At 32.0% G+C, this 22583-nt stretch overlaps 1 protein-coding gene across 1 annotated transcript in view; it reads right to left on the reverse strand.

The window, feature by feature from the left end:
• The window catches only part of Unc-76 (fasciculation and elongation protein Unc-76), a 61922-nt gene that overhangs the window by 4352 nt on the left and 34987 nt on the right, over positions 1 to 22583 (reverse strand). The window contains exons 2-4 of the mRNA XM_068772143.1: positions 6705 to 6813; positions 4245 to 4376; positions 3117 to 3237 (exon numbers count right to left, since the gene is read on the reverse strand). Of these exons, the coding sequence (XP_068628244.1) occupies positions 3117 to 3237; positions 4245 to 4376; positions 6705 to 6813 (362 nt within the window). The remainder of the gene's footprint in view (positions 1 to 3116; positions 3238 to 4244; positions 4377 to 6704; positions 6814 to 22583) is intronic.

Raw genomic sequence — 22583 nt, forward strand, 5'->3', positions numbered from 1 at the left:
TAGTGTTTACATTAATCGATAGAGCAACAAACAGTGAGCGTGTCGAAGTTTCTGCATACTTTGTACACGGTACAATAGATCATCTCTCGCAAATCCAATGAGAAGGTGAACGACCTGAGAATAAAAAATGTAAACAAGAATGAAAGTGTTACGAGCGAGGTGTCTTCTATGAAATTTGCGCAGTAAAAACTGTTCCGATTATAAATTTGAACGCGTCTGTCAATTGCTAGCTTGCAATATGGCGGAATAAATTATATTTAGGATTTTTTTTGTTATTTTACAAACTTATTTTTATTAGCTTTGTCTTTTAAGATGTTTTACATTGAATTTAAACATATTTATTATTAACTTAACCGTTATTAATTTAACCATAGGCCGTGTGCAAGTCACATAGAATAGGTAATTATGCATTATTTTTGGAAAATGGTTTTGTTTAGAATATACATCATTCTTTTTTTTAAATATTAGCTAACTAGCAAGACGGCATCTTTTAAATTTAGGGTTAATAAAACTATCATTTTTTAAAAACATTACAGGGCTAATAAAAATACGAAAATGTACTTTTTTTTAATTACTCCAGTAAATAGACAACAGAGGTCTAAAAGCATACCTGTACGATTGTAAGAAAAGTTTGACTAAAACATTATTTGGCATTATTATATTCATGTTACATATTTTTTTGCTTGGGGCCGGCTAATAGAAAGTTCCCAATTAAAATTTGTTCAGATTAATATAATAAATTTACCAATAAATTATTTAACGATGTTTTATTACCAACGATACCTCTTTTTTTAAAAAACTTTTGAAGGTTTATCGCAATTATAATGTCGATATGTTGCGTCTCCGGTGAAGTTTGGTTAACCTTTAGGACTTATACAAATTCGTCCAAATATTACTTAAATTAATCGCAACTGCCAAGGGCTAATTGCATTACCCTTGCAAAGAACTTGATTTGAAGGTCATACGGTTTAAAACCAATATAAACTGTTGCAGTATGCCAATTCAGTGAAAACATTTTCACTGTTAACATTTTAGCATCACCTTTGTTAACTTTTTATGAATTACAATTTTCTGATTCAGTAGATAGCAAAAAGAACCACGGTGTACATCATTTATGTGCAGTTTTGTAGTTTCTTTCTACTGTACTAGTTACGCTGTTCTTAACACTTTTAGATAAAATTACCGAGAACTCTAGAGTAATGCGTTCCCACGAAGTTTAAATATGACATACATATATGAACGCGTTGTAAAAGCTTTTCATTATTAAAAAATAATTTTTGAGAGTTAGAAGCTTACTTACAGGTCTTATTGTCAGTATAAATTACGATTCACTAGCGGCAAGACAAAATAGTCGCTTAAACTTGGTAAAGCTTTTTAAAACACTACTATTCTCTTACATGTAATTTTTTTTTATTTTACCACAGCTTATTTACGTAAGTAACGAAAAGTCATTTCAATAAGTTGTTTTAGTCTAAAAAAGACACAAGTTCAGTTGAAGATGTTTAAGAAATGTGCTGATTTTAAATCTCGTACGTAAACTTGTCTCGGGAAATAGTAGACAGCGTATTACATAATGTGGGTTAAAACCCTGTAGAACCTGTAGTAAAGACTAGCTTACATAAGTCGCAGAGATAATCGTAGGTTTACGGTTAAATTGCGAAGTTCGACTCAAGTTTTATCAACTAGTCTTGGTTAATAGACATTCAGCGCCATAAATGGGTGCCGGATCCGTTGTCGCGTACAAGTGAACCACTTTGATTTAGTTTTTGCCTTGCTTCACTCAACGCTTGTCCCATTAAAGGTCTTAACATGGCCCCAGTAATCGTTTAATCTCTGTGTCTATTTACGTATGTGACAGAAGTTTACGACCGTAAGGTCTGTATAAACTGGCTTATGGTAAATTACCGTGAGACAAAACATTTTTTTTATGTTCTTGGGTTGGCTGTTATTACAAATTTTGTTTACAATTTCATACTAAAATTAAAGAACAATTGTAAGCTGATAGAATATGTGTTTATTATTTAAAATGTTCACATTTCACAGATAAATACGATATAGGTGAGAAGTCAGAATTAAAAAACAAAATTTTATTAAACTTTAATTAGCCGGACGGAGTGAATAGAGCGCGCTTGTTGTCAATTTTTTTCATCAAATGAAATAGATGGATCGTCAGCAATTGCAAAGAAAGTTAAAGATGAATTTACATGCAGCTACGTATTTAGAACATTTAATTTTCTGTTTAATATATTTACAGTAATTTTTTAAAATATTATTTGGGTTGACGCAATATGTCTATTCCAATGCGCTTTCCATCATTGTCTGAGAACACGTTAGTTTAACCACCACGTTATTAAGTATTAACTCTCGCTGGAAAATACTGTATATCATGAATGATAAAAACCTAATTATTGATTCCGAAACATTCCATAAAGATACCGCATCTAATCTCACCTGACCGAAATCTGGTTTCTTATCAAAAAACTAGATCGAAAGAAACCATTTAACACCGTTGTGCGAATTTTTACGAGATTCGCGATAATTGACAAAAACAAAAGATGGTCGGTACAATAAAAATATTCAGTATCTTATACGGAAAATTTAAGACCAAGTCAATTTCCTGCAAATTAAATTCCAGGAACACAAAGGTTATTACTGGACTTTATTGCTGTAGAAGTCTGACGTACACTTAATTGTTACATCGATCGATTAACCTATTTCCAGGGCGACCGCATAAAATGTTAATGTAAATCAATCAAGTAATTCTGCACTTGCGCAGAAATGCAAAGATATAATGTATACAGGATTAATTGAACTAAGGCGTTTTTCCATCTGTCGCAAGTAATGTTGCGTGAAGTGTGGTTTATTTTTATCGTTCATCAATTGTTTGATCTTATAATAAATAAAAAAAATGATAATGATGACTTCTAATATTTTTATAGTATATGAGATGACAGTCCAAGCCGAGGTCCTACCATCTGTGCAGAATAGATGGCCACTGAGGCCTTAAAGTTATATAGAGTAGTAGCATGGGGTGGCCATGGATATACGTAGCAGTAAACGTCCTACGGCTGAAATGATGATCATGAAATTACTTTTTTCTATTTAGTTATACTTACTATCTTCATAAAGCGGGGAGTTCAAGACCTCCTTGCCCTTCTCCAGCGCTTCGTTGTACTCCAAGATGTCACCCTCAGAGGACGGCGTTTCTTGCATCATGTCGTCGATCTCTTGAATGACCTGAAAATATTTTGCCAAATTTTAGGCAAATTGACAAGTTAGACAGATGTAAATCGTTGTTTATTTTCATCACATACATTTTTTTTCATTTACAACCTTACTGAATTTCGAAATGGCAGAGTTGAATGCTGGCCTTAACAACGACGGAAGGCCGAAGGCGCTCTTAGAAACCTCGGCTGTGATGGTTCTGGCTTTAATTATTTCAAGAGATTTGGAAACGCTAAGCTTTTAGGCTGCTTCTTAGGTGAAAAGGAACTGTCGAGAAGATCGTGGGTTGTCACGGTGTTATTGTTGTGTTAACTTGTGATTAGCATTCCAATTCTAAGGTGTTGAAAAGGGCCGATTGATTTATAAATGACGGAAAGGGCTTTTGTACCCATTTGGTAGACACAAGTGTTTTTTTATTACGTAATTAAAAATTATTTGGAAAAGTACTTTTATTGAATCCAAGGGATTTAGAAGTAGAACAAACAAAAAACAAACTTAATCTAACATATACATGGGAATTTTATAACTTCGGATGGCGCCGATAGATGGCGAAAGTAGTCGATTGCTTTGGCCTATCGTTTAACGCGGGTAGTTTTGTAAAAGGCTACTGCTCAGTTGTGCAGGGAATTAATTAAAAAAGAAGAACTAACGAAGAGCCGTCATAAATTTTCACAAAAACTTAAAAAAGTCAGAACTTTTTGGTCATTGTTACCTTTCTGCAATTATCTCAAGACAAACTAAATTCCAAGAACGCAAAAGTCGTTGAAGTAAATGCTTTGATGAGATTTTGAGAGAATAAGGACGTCATACTTTGGTCATGTTTTTTCAAGTCATGTATTATACGAAAAGTATGATATACCGATGAAGATTAATACGTAGTAAGTGCTCAGTTATGATAAAACCTGCTTATGATAGATAACTGGAGTATGCACTGTACTTGACTCATCAATTCTTGAGGTTCAATTATAAGTAAATAAAAGCGGGTTACGTTGTCATTTTATTGTAAAGATAAAACAAACCTCGTCAGCGGTCTTAACAGGGCACTCGTGGTCTTGATGCAGGCCGCCCAAAATAAGGGCGTGCATGTCCAAATCTGATGCCACAGCTTCATCCTCCGAACTATGGATGTCGTCGTCAGGAGTCATCACACTCTAAGATCAAAAAGACAATATTTTTATTTTCCAAATAACTACTACTTTTCGATAACAAATTATAAACTGTTTCTGAGGAATAGAAAGAAATATATATACATACTGACAATAAATAACAACCTATTCGAAGAGAATAATATGATAGTTTCCCACAAAGCAAACCTTTTAACCGCCATCTTTGTTTATAGATTGTATCTTGTTACATGAAACAAAACCGAAGCGACTGTATATTTCATACGAGAAATATGTGTATAGAAGCTGACGGCGTCATTCTATGAAACGGGCGGTGTGTTAAAACGCTTATTCACATTAATTTGGTGTCAAGTGTTTAAAGTGACATACGAGGCGTGACGAAACTCATCACAAAGACCTGTACCACACTAAAGATTACCTAATATATTTTTTTGTTTTCTTTTATTCAACGCTAAGTATATGTTATGGTACTTTTGCATTCTTTAGATGCAAACTAAATAGTTTGTTTTGTCGAAAACATATACAGTGTGTTGCAGTACTTGGCTACTGAAGTTATCATAAGTGAACTGCTTGTGTCTCGTAATAATCGTGCGCTATATCAATTCCTTATTATTTCTTTGAATGATACACAAGTATAAGTTTTGTGTCGGACACGTGTACCGGGAAACATGCATAATGATGTTATTTTATCAAAATAAATATTTGAATCTCGAATTTTACACAGAATAATAATTTTATACTTAAATATATTATACGCAACATTAAGTAACATGAGATCTGTTTCGTGAATTAGCTTTAGCAAAGACTAAATCGTAAACACTTGTTATCATCTATTACCTTTTGCGTTACTTGCCTAGCAGTTTCGCTGGGGTTGGAGACGGAAGAGCGCTGAGGGCGGTTTTGTTTAAACCCCTTTCTTTACAACTATGATCAATGGCTTTTACGCCAGTCTAGGCTTGTTTTATAGGAATGGGAGACTATGTCTATGGTATTAGAGGGATATTTGTGAAAACCTGGACTTGCTGCTTGGCTGACACGTTAATCTCCATACATTATCACGTCTTTCAATAAAACTACGTGCATCATATCTTAAATATTTTATAACAGAGACAAAAATATTTTGATCTATTTTGAATGGTTTCGGTACAAGAACTATTGTGCCCCGAAACATTCTTTTAAACTTTTTGCGGTCTGTTTACACTAAAGCTAGTTTTCATGCAGTTTCTTCTTGTTTATATGTATTTACAAATGATGTATTTATAATATTGCAAAATGTCGACAATTGTCATTAAAAATTGCTAATAGGTAATTTAGTACAAGATGTTTAAATAACATTACAAAATTGTTCAACAATCTTATTCTATGAATAGGAACACACAACGTCACGCCTTTGGGTGTAGTGAATAATCAAATATGTATATTAGATAACACGACGGACGCTAAAACAATATTGTGTGACCTCACACGCGCCTAATTGATGTTTAAATGTTTAATCTGTTAAGCTAAATGGCACAGCGATTATGAATCACTGAAAAATGTGGTTCATGATGTTCATTTTGAAGGTTATTCAGGATGAAAGTGGTATAATTGCAACTTGAAGTCAGTGTTATTTCTACACCAAATACGTGTGTATGTATTTTTAATTATTTAAAGATTTTTTATATTTTTTTAAATTAACAACAATTAGTTAATAAAAATAATGTAATAGTACAAATAAGCATATTTTTCGGTCTAACTTATGTTCAAGTTTCATTACTGAACGAAAGTGTTTTTACCCACTGTAAAATTATTTATATTTTGTGAACCACTGATAAGGTCGTCGGAAGAGACGGAATGCAATCCGCTAAGGGCAGGAATTATAATAATGATGATATTTTGTATACTTTTAGCTACTTATCTAAATAGGTATCTACAGATGTTAATAAACAATAATAACATAAAGTTACGAAAGCACAACACGGTACGATCGCAAAGGAAAAATTTGGTTAAAAATGAATAGTACAAATGCCAGTATGAGTGAGGCTTGGGACATAAATATCTCAGTAATATGTTCCAGTAGACAGCTGGGGTTTAGGACAGAATTATACTTAAAAAAAATCTCAATGAAAATGCTGTATAGATTCGGAAAAAATGTTGGTATTAGTACTGTATTTGATAGCACTTTCGGACATTTGTACTCGTAGTATTGGAGAAAAAGAGGAGGAGTTTTACGAGGAGGGTTAAAACAAGTAATTGGGACACATGCACAGGCACTCTAAATTAAGCTATTACAAATATAAGTTTAAAGCTACACGATGGTTTTTTTTTCTATACTAATTTATATCGTCAGAACAAAATGTTTTTGATATTACTTACCTTTTTGTCACTTAGATTTAGGGTGGGGATATGCATTTTTCTCGAGAACGACTTTGTCCAATCGATCGGAAGAATATTTCCAAAGTTACCGGTGATTGTCCACCACATCCTGTAGAAGAAAAATAAATATTAGAATCTTTCATACTGTCGACATAAAAATAAATTATTGACTAAAAAACTAGATAATTAATCAGTTCAGTCGTAGTTGGTGGACGTTAACGTCCAATTACATCAATCTTAGAAAAAGGCAGATGTATAGTGTGTCCTTTACTCCGAGTTATGATGTAAAAAATGGTATCAAACATATTTTACGGTTACAACATTTTACATTGTCATGTGTAGGTGATATTACCGTAAATCGAATCAAAGTCAACCGCGTCAGCTTTACCCGTGGATATATAATAGACAAAGCTCAGAAATTATCGCGTAAGGAACAATATTAAAGTAGAGTTAGTGTAAACATTTGAATATTGTTATATCTCTTTATATATGTGGGTCTAATTATTTCGCAATCTCGCACCAACGGCTTCAATGTCATGTTATGTCGAACTAGTACCTAAAACTTCCACAATGTTCAATTTTTATTGCTAAAGCTTCGAGGAACTTTCACAGAATTCCCTGCGCTGACCCATCACTGGCCTCGTAACATTTTTGCAACTTAAAATTAACATGCATAAACGTAAAACTAGTAAAAATATATTATTTTAATGTCTAATAATTTTGTTTTTGTTACAGGATTATCAGTTTAACGTTAAGGACATTTGAGAAAGTGATAACAAAAAAAACCTGTCTGAATTTGTTATGGAATCTTCTCAGACTTGTCGTCTGAGGACGCTTTTGGATCTCTCGTAGATTTTTTGAATTGAAGGAACTTACTAGAGAGGTGTTCAATTTGATTTAAATTTCTATTTTATTGAATTCTTGCAGATTTTTACTCATGATGTCCACAAATGTTTAAAATAAAAGAAAATTTTTGTTATTAGAAAAAGTTTTTTTCAGGTTCAACCAGCACGTTTGCTCAGCATATGATTCGACTACTGCTAGAAGGTCCCGGAAACGACAAAGTACTAAAATAATTAAAAAAAAAATTGTTATTAAGACCTTTTAGTATCAAAATAATAATAGAAAAGAGTAGATTTTGAGAAAGCTATATTTTAAAACTATCTATCCTATAAATTGGTCATAAGTTGGTATTATGTCATAATCTGTAAGTAACACTGGCGTGTGTGGGATAATGCGGTCATAAACGTTCCGTTCAAAGCAGAGAATACCATTTATCTTATATTGATAGTTTTGTGGTCGGTAATATCTGTAGATATAGATTATAATATTACAGACAAAATCTTATCTACAGAAATTTCTCGAGTGCCATTTGTGTCTGTGTAAATCTGAAAACGCAAATTGTAAGTCCCAATTTTATGTCAGCAAATTCAAAATTCAAGTAGGCACTGTTGAATCGTTAACTATTTTTAACATTAAAAAAGAGTCAGTGTAGTCAATCCGCTACCACCGGCTCGCAATGTTAATCTGTTGAAAAGTCGGCCAAAAATTCAATAGTGTCATCATTTTTAATGAAATTTAACGGTTGATATATATATATGATATCAATTCTGCTAATGAGACGACAAACCAAGTTTCATACATTTCGATCAACTTAAAACTGGTAACTCTCATAAAGAGATTAAGTCACATTAAATTTTGGTTAGTTAAAAGTATGTTATATCATTTAATAATATACATATAATTTAGAATGAAAACTAGGAAATGTAGATCTAAGATATCTTACGGAATTTCTCGTATTTATAGCGCGTCACAATTTTTATGTAAGTATTAAAATCCTGGAAAAAAAATAATATGTATAAATAATAATTATAGGATATACCGGAAAGCGACCGTCAGTACTGTTTTAATATTTATTTCCTTAGTAGTGTTGTTGCTAATATTCCAATGGTTTATAAAACGTGAGACCAAACAGAATACTGTAATTATTATCATAATGTGAAGCGTATGTAACACAAAATTAAAGCTACAATTCCGCAAAGTTATCTGTAACAATTGTGGGAAAACGTTGCCAGCTATTTTAGTAACACGGCTTCCAGCTATACAGCCATGAACTTGTATATAAGTGTAATTCCACGTTTCCTCTGTTCCCGCAGGCCAACCGCAGGGAAGAGCTAAATTACATCAGCTCTCCCAATTATCCGCACAGCAAGGACGACCTTTTTATGGCGTTGAGCTAGGGTTACCTATTATCGAGACTGTTTTTAAAGTTGGGCAAATTTAAAAAAATTAACAGTTTATTTAAGTACTAAGTTTTAGGAAATTATATATTTTATATTGTTTTTTATATAACAAACGTCATAAATGTACGATCATTGTAGCGATTTTGGGAAGAGGCTGCATTGCGTCTTTCAGCTGACATGAATAAATAAATCTATATCACAATATCAAAGAAAAGACACAATTACCTCACAACAAAGATATAGAGTTTTAAATATAAGTTAAAAAAATCCGCTTAAAATCTAAATTCAAGACAACCCTATAGCAAGCTCATTGCAGTTGGTTAGCACGTCGTCACTCTGTTTATACCAGGCAATAAAATTATATTAGCCCCGTGCATACAGACAACATTTTAAAAAATCTGCTTACACGAATAAAATATGAAAATTTAATATTTACTTTATTACAGTATATATGGCAGAGAAATAAAACATAGAAATGTTGAAATAAATTGAAGTGTGACATAATTGATAAGATTGCCTGCGATGTAGGCACTTGTATATATGTGTACTTATGAAACAGTACGCCTGAACGTGACTCAGCCGGAGACACAAATTGGCGCCAATTTGTGATCTCGTCGCGTCACAGCTCAATTGAGGAATGTGTCACTTCATATTAGGTGCGAGTACATACTGCAGACTCCTGTACCGTACTGGGTGTGAGAGAATACAATTGTGTTTGACACATTCTATAATTCCAATTATTAAAAAAAAATTCTTTATTTAATTTATGATGGATTACATTTTAGTCAAATAAAATCTACTTCCTGGTCTCAGATTTGCGAAGAACCAACATATATTTTTATTCTGTACAGTATAACATTATATTTCGTATTTTTCTCTCTTTACGACTCATTCTGTAATATGAAACCTTCTTGCTAGGTGTAGTTCAAAAAAAGTTTGTTATGCTGTAACAATACACTTGTTTTTTAATTATATAATATACAGACATGTCCAACTTAATATGTAACAAAACAAAAATTAAATATTCATTCATTACAATGCGTTAAGAAAATTTTGTTTGGGACGGTATATACTTGCAAATAAAGCTAAAATGAGAGAAAGCTTGGTACATATTCAAAACAAATAAAGACTAATCTTGATTAAAGTTAATATTTGATATAATATCGGTAATAAATAACTATTCTCCATACTATCCAGACTACTACACGGATTTCATAATCGAGTATTATGCATACCATCACATCTACGCAAAAAACTTTGAGTCACGTAGAGTTCAATCTGTATTTGCTCTGTATTGTGTTCAGATATACGACCGCAGTAGTGTCTACCCGGCCATGGTAGTATTTGTTCATTTATTTACTTTATTTTAAATTTTTAATTAATTATAGTGACCACTTGCGCATGTTAAAAAAATACTAAAATTCGGCTACGATTCGAATTTACGATACCGAGGAACTACTAATATCAAATTGGTTTAATCCCATACACATACCTTAGCTTATAGTAAAGCTACAAGGATTCTTAACGTGATGTAAGAAGAGCCTACAGCAAGAACTGTCGGGTTTCTATTTTGTGACGACTTTCACAAACTTCATTAAACGTTAGAGCACTTAATTTCCAACCTTTCATAATCATTGCAGTCGTAGAACGACCGGAATTACACGGGTTTCCACCTTAGATTGCCAATAAGACCGGTTTGAAGCAGCCTGTATCCAGCGTCTTCCGGCGACCTTAAAAAGGTCATTTATCCACTTTATCGGTGGACGTCCTATACTGCGCTTGCGGGTTTGTGATGGCCATTCCAAGCTTTATTATCATTTTAAATTATCGTTTTAATAAATAAGGCTTTAAATTTACGGTTTGATAATTCTGTAGCAATAGTTAGTATTGTTTAAATACCGACCAGTACTTTCCTAATGTGTTATAATTTTTATTCTACACTACACAGATATGGGCATCCGTGCCTTTGTTTTTACAGATTTATTTCATATTTACAGTATTTTTCGCTCGCGATTCTTTATGTCATAGTGTTTACTAAGTGTCTTAAAATATTTCATAACTCAAATCTTAGCTTCCTAAATCACTAGCGCCTTGTTGGTTTTAAACGACGCCCTAACAATGTCCAGTTTAAAAATAACGGTTCGTGCGATCGTTTCCTCGTCCCTGTTAGAAATAACTATCTTATAATTATTATTATGTAAAGCTTCTATTGTCCAACACCTGTGACTGCTTGCTTACATAACTAAACAAGCAAATATAGTACGTATTCCAAATGACTTGCCATTTTTGTATAAAAAATTGTCTGTTATTTAATTGGGTGTAACTCGAGCCGAGCTGTAATCTCTAATCTAGCCATAGGGTGGTCTGGCGAAGTCGTTAATAACATCATAATTGCCATATGGCAGATTAAGTGACGCAGGACGTACTGAGATTGGTTTTTATACATCCTTTGTTTATACGCCCAACGATTGTTATAAATATTATCTTAAATGATTCGCATTTTGAGATCAGTTCACATCACTATTTAATAAGCAATATATTACCGCTGTTTATTTATTTGTAAGCATTATATATTCAACTTTGAGATCACAATAAAAAAATACATGAGAAAAATATATATCCTAAAGATTATCTTTTAAGAAATAAAATTATGGCCATCAATTTGACACCGGTGACTATATTCTGAGAATCTAATCATTGGTTACAATTTTATTAGTCATCATTAAGCTAAGATGTAGTTGATGTTAAATAAAAATGAGTGAGTTACTAAATAAGTATATGCTTTGCTTATTTAGCCCAAGCCTCAAAACCATAAAAGCAAAAGCGAAACCGTAAGACTGTGCCGTCACGGTGTCATTTGAATTTTATTGAAATTTGTAAAAACTTAGTATTGAAGCAAACTTAAAAACTTTATAACGAGGATGAAAAAAAAATTTAATATAAAAAAATTAATTAACAAGCTTCTGAAAGAAAGCTGCGAAGCAGGTTTATATCACGTAATCAAATATTTGCATGCAGTTGGCCCTTTGCGTATTAATCGAGGTCAACAGTAAAACAAATACAAACATAATTTAGTGATTATCGCCCTTGATAACTTGCTTACGAATATTTATCCGTATGTTAGCTAGTCCTCCACCATTACCATATAAACATAACAAAAATATTTTCGAGGATGTACCACACACTATCGAAAACATGTTCGCACCTGGCGATGTCAACTTTCATTTTTATTTAACAAATAATAATTCAAGCTATGCATGAAATGTCTTAATTATACCGTTATAAACTGAATTTTTGGCCATTTTTAACTTACAAAATTACTAACAAAAATAGCTTTAAGAAAATAAATAGCTAATAGAATTCTATATACCAGATTATAATTATTTTAATTGTGGTTTACTACAAATTTATTAATTACTTTATGTTTCGTGTGTTACATCCATAAATTTATACCAAAGCAGATATTTTATTTATCAAAAGCTTTCTAAATATTTCAATGAAAACGTGGGTTCAAACTTAAACTGTTGGACTGTTCAGTGCTGTAGATTAGTGCGCGGTAGTGCCGACACAAATGGGTATCGCTCCACTGTCCCCGTACACGTAGTTTCACCACACACAAAAATGGATGGGTTCCGTTAACTTTATTTACATTATCTTTTGGCAAATCTAACATAATTGTGTGGCATTCTTTTGTTCATTTACGCTTACAAGTATGTATCGAAATAATTTTTTCTCGTTAACACATTAACGCCTATTGACTGTATTTACAGGCTAAACTGGGCTTAAAGTTGCCGAGCGCTAAAGGTGCTTGCTAACCTAACCTAAACCTCTTTGCAAATATTAATTTAAAGAGTTCGCAAAATTTAAAACTATTTAATTCTTAGTAGAAACACGCAATGTATCATTGACTATCAGATTAACGACAATTTACGACATCATAATATTAAAACAACACCGAGAATTGTTTTTATATTTCATCATCATCATCATCATACTAACTGATAGACTCGAACAGCAAGGCATAGCCTAAAGATAGCTACGATCATCATGTGTTGTCTGCATCCAGTGTCTTCCCGCGACCTTGACTATATTGTCGGTTCATCTACTGGTGGGCCTACCCGTGTCGCGTTCATCGGCTAATGTTCACAACTTATAATCTTTTGGTCCAAACGGCTGTCGATAGCAGAAGAGTTTCTATTTAATGCAACTATATAACATTATGACGTCAGCAACTTCATTTGGTCTGTAATATGATCAATTTACATAACAATATAGTGCCAGAAATTAAAGTTTCATAATAAACGATCCCGCACCCCGCGACATGATCACGTTCACCTTGTGCCATAAGATCATCTCACATTTATGACACTCACCTTGCGTGATTTCACTATCTGCTGCCCTTTAAACCGGACGCTGTTATTTTTGCGTACGGCTGCTATATAGCTGCAAGCGTGTATATGCTATACGGCCTCTTACAACGAAAGATTACCATAGTAAATATTTGGAATAATCAATAAAGTGCGGTCCGAGTTAGATGTTTACATTGAGATGTTACTAACTAGGACCTTCACGATATAGTGCTGTACAAAGATTTGAAATAATCATCAAAAAACTTATTGTTTTTACACCTAATTACACTTTATTTATTATTAATTTCACGTGTCAATTCTCGCTTTTCTGTATAAAGTGGTCACTCTGAAATATGTTACTTCAATTTATAGATCAATAACCAATTATCCTGTATAGTAATAATTCTCCCAGGCTGTGTGTTATCGTTAATAATTTCAAACAACTTTCAACAGTCATACTTCTATACTACTTTTCAAAGGCAAAAACAGAGCCGAGGCCTAAAATTTCTATATCTAAGCATTGTAAAAACTAAGAACATTCGAGATCATGTCGATAGACGATCGCCTCTTTTTAATTTCTTCTTATAAGTAAGAACGTACAAACATAAATTAGATTGGTACATAACTATGGTTATGACGTAGTTAACTTCGACAATGATGGGAGAAGCTTATAGTAATCGTCATTTTAGCCGTAGTACATCCATTGCTAGACCCAGGCCTTCCTCATTGATTGAAGAAGGAAGCGGCCTGCATTTAGCGTCTTCCGATGACCTTAACAAGGTTATCTGTCAACCTTATCGGTAAACCTTCTCCATTTCAGATCCTGAAGGCACGATCGGCCAAATGTTCTGCGCTCTTTGTGGTCAGCCCGCTGCCACTTAATTTGCCGATCCCCTGGGATATTACTTTTATTCGTCTACGGATCTCCTTATGTTGTTCTTCTCTGATTTTTCCTAATATTGGTAAATACTATTAATTATCCAAAGAACTCCAGTTAGTAAAAAGTAGTAATCATTTTTTTTTGTAAATTCTTTAACAATATTTCCATAACAGATAGAAATAGCTTTTACACAAAAGCAACGTCTGTTTGTATTTTAAACGCAAGAGAAACGAAAAACAGGTTTCGTGTAGCGAAGGTATAATCAAACAACAACTAAAGAATGCCAGTGAAATTCAATAGCAGACACACACCAATAAAAAAATTTGTTTACTTTTGAACTTACACATATGGCATACGAACTAAATCGAATTATTCGTAAGAAGATATCACTAGTTACTCATCGGAAAATAAAATATGTATCTCAATTGTTTCTTTATCTGAAACGGTGTAGTAATGTAGATGTAATTTGTCAGAAAAAAGCTTTAAAGCTTTTGTACCTATTTCCACTCATTCTTTATAAAGTGATCAATCTGAAATAGGTTACATTAATTAATTTTTCCTATTGGTATGCGACATGCTAATAACTTATGCAAGTGCAGTCTGCAAGGACAGATAGTAAACAAAAATCTATTTTAATATGAAACAATCCATATTTGGCAACACTTTTTCTTACTATATTGCCTTTAGGTAATTTATTATTTCTGAAGCCATCAATTTTTGGATAAATTGAACTGGTGTTTTTTATTTGCAAATGAATACATATTCAATCCTTTAAAGATTTTACACCTAAAATCAATCGTTCTGTAGACATTCTTAACTAATCAACTAGAAAATTAAGAAATGGTATGAATATAATTAACTTTCACGAAGTGTTTGACAATAAAAAAGATAATTGATCGTATAAATACATAAACTCCAGAGTGTAGCGTCGATTCAAACCATTAAAAAGCTTACGAAAAATTATTGTGTAATTGTATATTAATTTTGAACATCGTACCTTCGAATCCCACGACACTGTATTACAAAAGTCAAGATAATTAAAATTAAAAAGCTGCAGGTTGTAAAAAAAAGTGTTAAAAAGCCACAGGAGCGTCAAAGGAAACTTGATCTGTCGCTTCTAAGAAGTCGGCGCAAGACTTGATTTCGGACACCGCATTCCTCTACCTGACTGTAAAGGTCGACGTGGCCAACTTAAAATGGTCATAGATCCATTATTTATTAAGTTAGATATAAGATAAAGGCAAGTATTTTATGGGGCTTCTTTGTTATCTCAGATAAACAGAAAAAGCTTTTAAGTCGTCCGTAAAGGAAAGTCAGCGTTATTTTTTAAACTTATCGCGTTCGGACAATCCGAAGCCGATGGACATTTTGTTGAGTTTGGATATTTGCCTCTAGAACTTTTACTTAAATAACCATAATTCTCTTATAAGTCTAGTAACAGGATATTTTTACAAACCCTATAAACTTTTTTTGGGATGATTCCTGAATTATTTATTTTTCTATTCTTATTCTTATGTACCCCGTGGTCGACTACATATTTTATATGACTCTAATAATTATTTAATGTTTGCGATGTTGGTGGTCATAAAATGATATCATAAAACCCCCTGTAAAGATTACTAACTTACTAACTAACTAACGATGACTTTAGGTTGATTAATATTTCTAATATTCTTATTATTATTGTCTGTGCTTGCCTTAAACATTGCCTAGAGTTGCACCATTGTACCATTTTTAGTTATAATAAATTTATGTATATCTTTTGTTATACATTATTAAATTGAATAATTATTAAACTAGCTGTCCTAGCGGACTTCATATTGACTCTTTCCTAACAACCTTTGTCGTCTCAAATTAAATATGAAAAAAATTGCCATTTTAGTTTTATTTATATAGATAGGAAATATTTAAACAAAAATATTATCCATAAGTAATGTGGTTTTAATAAATTACTACATATTTTTCAACTTGTGACTCACATTATATATGAGACATAAGAAAGGTACATGACAATGCTGCATGTTGGACATGTTCTGTCGGCCGTTGTCGGATAAGAAAGGAGGTTAAGTTTACTAGTTGCTTTTATAATCTGGAACAGGGTCATAGGTTACAGTTATCAATTATTCTTCAACGTTACTCAAGGACGTTTGTGCGTTAAAAATGTAGTGATAAGTAACTGATGGAAGGAGTTGTATATTCACTTTACGATTTATTTATAAATTATAAACCATACGGAATAAAACAACCACACTTAACAAATTCTTTTCAATTGTGATTTGTATTAAATAAAAACATTTTGATTATATGCATAATTATTCTTGTTAGATTTATAACTTTTGTTTAATGTGTACGTGTGTATTTTTCATATCATTTGACATTTCCTTTTTGGAAGTTGTGATAACGAAATGTATATATATAGATTTTGCTGAGCATGTACTTGAAGAAGTCAATCCGCTATCGTACTAGATTACTTATTGCATAGAAACTGTTATGTTATATATTTAAATGAATAAAAATTAGTCACTGATTGCATTGCCAAGTTCGAAGCTCGAGAACAGGTCGGGAAATTCTAATTGTTTATTTTATATTTTTGCTAACACACGAGGAAGAATCATACGGAGCGTAAACATGCAAAACTTGCATATAACAACACATTTCTTCTATCCTCCAAACCACGTACTAAATTTAAACCGTTGTTGCTATCAAATAAATGATCGTGAATAAAACCAAAAAAGACGTATCACAAATTAATTGAAATAAATAATATCCTGCACCAAACGATAGTACAATGAAAATAGATTCACGTTATTTTATAAGCAATTTTTGTCTTTTATTAAGACATTATATTAATACACTAAGTAACTACACTGAAATACATTTCATTTTTAATATTATTCGAACTGAGACAAGAAAGTTTGTTTTAACAATACAAAGCCTGTTAGGGCAACGAGTAACTTCTGACCGAAGTTTAAAGCAATAGACTTCTACTATTATTTATATATTTTTTTTTTAATTTTACTTTAACTTCTATAGTTTGAATATTCATTTAACCGTTAATTTCACCAACTTTCTACCATTTATTCAGTTATTATAGTTTCCAATGATGGTCTGCTTGTATCCATTGAAAGCGGTACAGAAGAAAGGTCTACTTTTGACGTTGGCGAGGTCTGAATAGAGCCTCTTAAAGTATTGGAAATTATGCAGCCTGGCTAATCCATTCTTATTTAATGTCAGAATAAATTTTACGCACTCAAATCAGTATATCATTTATAACATACTCATAGTTATAAATGATATATTGATTTAATTAAGATTATCACGAACTAAGAGATAGCTTCTGACATATAGAAAACACATAATGACTAGGAAAATGTATGTCATTATAATATATGTAGTTTTGTTTCATATTTCTCTGTAATGCCTATAATTTGCTATATTTTTATATCTTTCTTAACAAAAAATATCGTTAACTATTTCCTAAACATAAAGTCTATAATAACATTCCGGAGTCGTTCTAGTGAAAAGAATAATTATAAAAGATAGATATATGTAATCTTTTTACTAAATAAAATTGATTGACATGACGTTATCCCCTTTTCTTTTTTTGTCATATTCCTGTTGTAGCAGTGAAATATATAAAAGCTTTTAAACGTCAAATAATAATTTTTTTGACAATTTATTATCAAAATATTTTCAGAATACATAATGAAAAATGCTCCAGTAAATGTTTGTTTATATTATAAGGATACTGTTTTATGGTGAAAAGCTAAATATAACACGTATCCTCACGTTTCCTGTTTAGTTACGTCGACGTAGCTCAACCAGAAGGTGATTAGGTAATAATGTAAGTTAAAACTTATGTTACTTAACGTACTTAGAAGGAAATTATACACTAGATCTATTATACAAGACTTTGTGAACGTCTTTAGCTTCCGATAAATTATTTTTAATTATATAGTTTGTGGTGATAAAAGCAATATTAAACTGGCCATGGTTCTAGTGGAGTATCTTCTAGTTTTCTCATTAAGGATACAAATTTTAAATAAATTCAATACCGACGAAGCAAATATGATTTTTCAAAATTTTCATATTCTGTGCAATTTTCTTAATTTAATTCTTAAAAAACCTTCTTCAAAATATTAAGTACAGTCGTACTCAAATTTTGGCGTTACTACGGGAAATGGGGATTAACTTTCATATGTACCATAAAGCGATAACATAGATGTTTAATTAATAGAAAACCATAGTTTTTATATTTAAAACCCTAAGCACCTCTTTGGTCCACTTCCAACTTTAAGAACAAAATATTAGTCTAATTAACTTGGTAATTTCAGTCACACAAGACTGACACCGGAAAGCAATAAAGTCTCGCGTTTTATTGCATCTCAACAGAAATAAATTTTGCCCTTTACCATCCCTACAACTATCAAGAAATTGAGTTTGAAATGAAAACATCTACTAAAAAAATTATTCCAGATATCAATTAAAGTTTCGAATTTTATCCTCCATAGATGAATATCAAAAACAAGCCGATTATTTATTTCAAAAAAATATGCACGATTAAGCTTACGAATGCCGAGGACATAATTTCTAGACGACGTTGGCGGAAACGAAATTTTAGCGGAAATCCTTTTCACGTTTAAATAGATTTGTATCAGTTTAGAATCTTGCAACACTGGACTTACTCCAGGCTTTAGAAATGGCTTTAGAAATCTATAGACATTACGTTGAATAACATTAAGTCTATGAATTTAAATAATGTATTAGATGGAGATAGTTGATATTACAATTTGGTCAAAGTCGGTTTTACAATATTTTTTGTACCAGAGATCGAAAAATTGGACATATTTGTCTTAAGTTATTTCTAATAAGTTGTTGAATGGATAAAATAACATAAGTAGTAAAAATTTTCGAAATTAACGGAGAAAGTAGCTATATAGTTATTAGTGTCAATCGCTCATTGGAATTTCTGGATTTTAAAATACAAAAGTGCTTTCCGTAATATTTTCAACATGCTAACACCTCAACTTTAGATAAATATGCGAATATTCGATTCTTGATAATCACAGCAGCCTAAATAAAAGTCAAGTAAATTTAATTGAATTTTGTGAAAGAGATCTACGGATCTACGGTGCCTTCAAGAGAAGATTGAATAATCGATTATTTCTAGGCTAATGCGATTTAAAAACGAATGTTGCCTATTTAATATTAAACGTAGGTTTTGATATAAATTGACTGTATCCAGTTCAGTTAAACTGTGTTTAAAATATAACATAATTTAATTTAGTATAAATACTATTAAGTGTTTAAAGATCAATGGCTTTGGATATTATTGAAGGGTCAGTACGTAGCCAGAAAATATTTGGACAAAGATCAAATCAGATCGGAAGAGACGACTCGGCACAGAAAAAACCTGTAAGCAGTTGGAACAATGACTTTATAGTGACTTAACTTGTTTGACATATGGCTGCAAGTTTTCGAAATCTCAACAAGAGACCAACAAACCAATTTACGTTAATTGGATATCTCCCCAACGGCCATTCGTTGAAATAAATAAAGTAATCACGAAAAATTAATTACTGTGTGTATGAAAATATAAAGACGTAATTATAATGCGCTATAATTAAACAAGGTAAAACAGTTGGCTTTATCTGCCACTCGTCTGAGCAAATATACTCAGTTCCTATATATCATGACTAACGTTATTCCAGTAACAAGTTCGTTATGTCCAACAATTCCTACTTTGATAAGGTACTACATTCTTTAAGTGGCTAGATTAAGAACCTGTTAAATAAAATTGTGACGTTATAGCACACCTAATCATAATACGTTAGTTTAAAAAATTCAAAATCTTTTGTGTATATTTCTACTGTACTGTTTTACTGTATAATCAAACCACATTAATCGAATGTGATTATTTTGGGACACACTATAATATAGTACAGACTAATTATCCAATAATATTTAAAAAAAAATACTTTGGGAAACATTGGATAAAGGCCTCCTGTATATACATGCCAACTTGAATATGACATATTTGTTTAGACTTGAGGTTCCCCCGCCATGACCGGTTGGTTCACAGTGTAGCATTGTTTTCTTAGACCTCGGTGTGCATACATGTAGATAAAGCATAAATAATCGAATATAATTCATAAAGTGTACGAGCCTGCGGGTCATAAAATCAGCTATCCTTCATTCTATAACATCGTCCTACCATCTACTACTGCTCTGTGATATAAATAAAACAAAACTGTTGGTTCATTTTTTAAGACACGCTTACAATAGAGTCTGACTCTGTGTTCTGTGAGACTCTCTGTGACTCTGTGAGTCAGAGTAAAACAAAACTGTTTGTTCATTTTTCCGAGACACATTTACATAGTTTTGTTTTACTATAAACTTAAAATAAAATATGAATTAATAAATTTGAATTAATCGTTTCTAATTCTCGTTTTAATAATATGAGATTAAAATCATTGCCGTAAATATAACGCTTTCGGTCGATGGCTTTCAAGCTTCACACATCACTGCCTCGATCGGATGCGATATTGATCGGCTCGGAGGCAGGGTTCCCCGACCGCAATAACCCGTTTACCCCAATAACCCCGACTGCCTACTGTCGTACATAAATACATACACCTTTTATAGCCTACATGCCCTGTGCCTCTAACCTTTTAGGTATAGACTAGATTTACATCAATATAAGGTTTTCTATAGTTCATCGCTGAAAGGTCAGATAAAGCTCGTGTAATAATAATTGGAGCGTATAACAAAAAATTAAATCATTCGTAACATTATCCATATAGAATTATTTACAGTGACCACTTGCGTACATAATGAGAAGAATGCTAAAACTGCCCAATTTGACAGAAACAAAGAAACAGATTGAGCTCCTCTATAACGCCCTACTTCAATTTAAAGTAAAAGCTTACACAGTTCAGACAGATTTGTGGTCATTTTTACAATACCCTTAATACAGTAGTAGATAAACTTATTCCTAAGCCTTATTAAAAGTCCTTCACACTATAAAATGATTTTTATAATTTAATTAATGGACTTCTTAAATATTTACATGATAATTTAGAGACATTAAATCATGGTGTATATATACCATATACAGTTGTCCACACATGAGTTACTAATTTTATGAAGCCTACATAAAGGTATGACAAGCATATTGTTATTTCAACTGCTAACCTTATGTACATCGCTTTTTATAAAAGTTAAATGCTTTGTGTGTCTGACGGTCCCATCCGAAATCCTCTCTTGTTCAGTTACTGCATGAAGCTTCCGCTTAATAGACTTGTCAACATATAAACTAGACGAGAATATAGTAATGTACAGCCAAATATAATGATCCCGAAGCAGTACCTAAGCTTAGTTACAGCAAATATATTAAGCCTTTTCAACGTCCGATAAACCCTGTGAAGCAATAAATGTAAACAGACAAACAGCATTATTCAATATATTTAATCCTGATTGAATTCATTATGCAATATATTACTAATCTGGCAAAAGATTTGTAACATAAGCTGACTATCACAGATCGTTCACAAACTTAATCGTTTATTAACCCATCAATCTGACGTTTGATAGGAAAGCGTCCGCTCATGCTAATCGTAGATTAATCTTAAAACGTAATTGAGAAAGTGCATTGTGAATGCTTATCTTCAATCGGAAGACGATGGCTTTGTTATCATGCCAATATCACGCCTAGACGATTACCTTTAACAGCGCGCATACCTACATCTAACGGTCAACAGAGACTGGACTTACTGTTTCACGTTCCACGAGTAAACGCAGTTCTGGATTCTTTAAATTCATTTATCAATTATGTTATGAATGCGTAATATTTATATTACTACATTTATCTATACATAACATTATCATTGTTAATTGGTATGTATTGAAATTCTGGTACAGTCTAGATGAAAATGTATAATTAATAATACATAATTGACCTATGTATATCTGTATAGACTATATAAAGAAACCAGCTCATAGTACATATTTTCTTAATATAGTCTAGTTTATTATGATTCGTATATTCGAATTACTACATATACGTTAATTAAAGTTTACTGTCTGTCCCTGCAGACGTTGTACTGCCAGAAGTTATTAGCTTGTCCTATTCCAATAAAATCACTTCATACGAAATTATTGGAAATAGGTGTAAAAGCTTTATAACTTTTTGCTACTACTGAGCCATATGTTCACTCCTTTAAATCTTTTACACATATATACATATAATCAAATCTTTATGCATATGCCCGGTGATAAACAGAAGTATATACTTGTCATTGTCCTTGATGTTATTTTTAGGTATTATCTAATAAGAAATAATCTTTTACAGTTGACGCATTTTAATTATAACATAATTTGTAAGTTTATTTATTGTATACAAACAGAA

Source organism: Battus philenor, unplaced genomic scaffold (genome assembly GCF_028537555.1).
Source record: "Battus philenor isolate CCGP_79_NKW_IND1 unplaced genomic scaffold, ilBatPhil1.0.hap1 SCAF_11, whole genome shotgun sequence".
NCBI classification, from domain to species: domain Eukaryota; kingdom Metazoa; phylum Arthropoda; class Insecta; order Lepidoptera; family Papilionidae; genus Battus; species Battus philenor.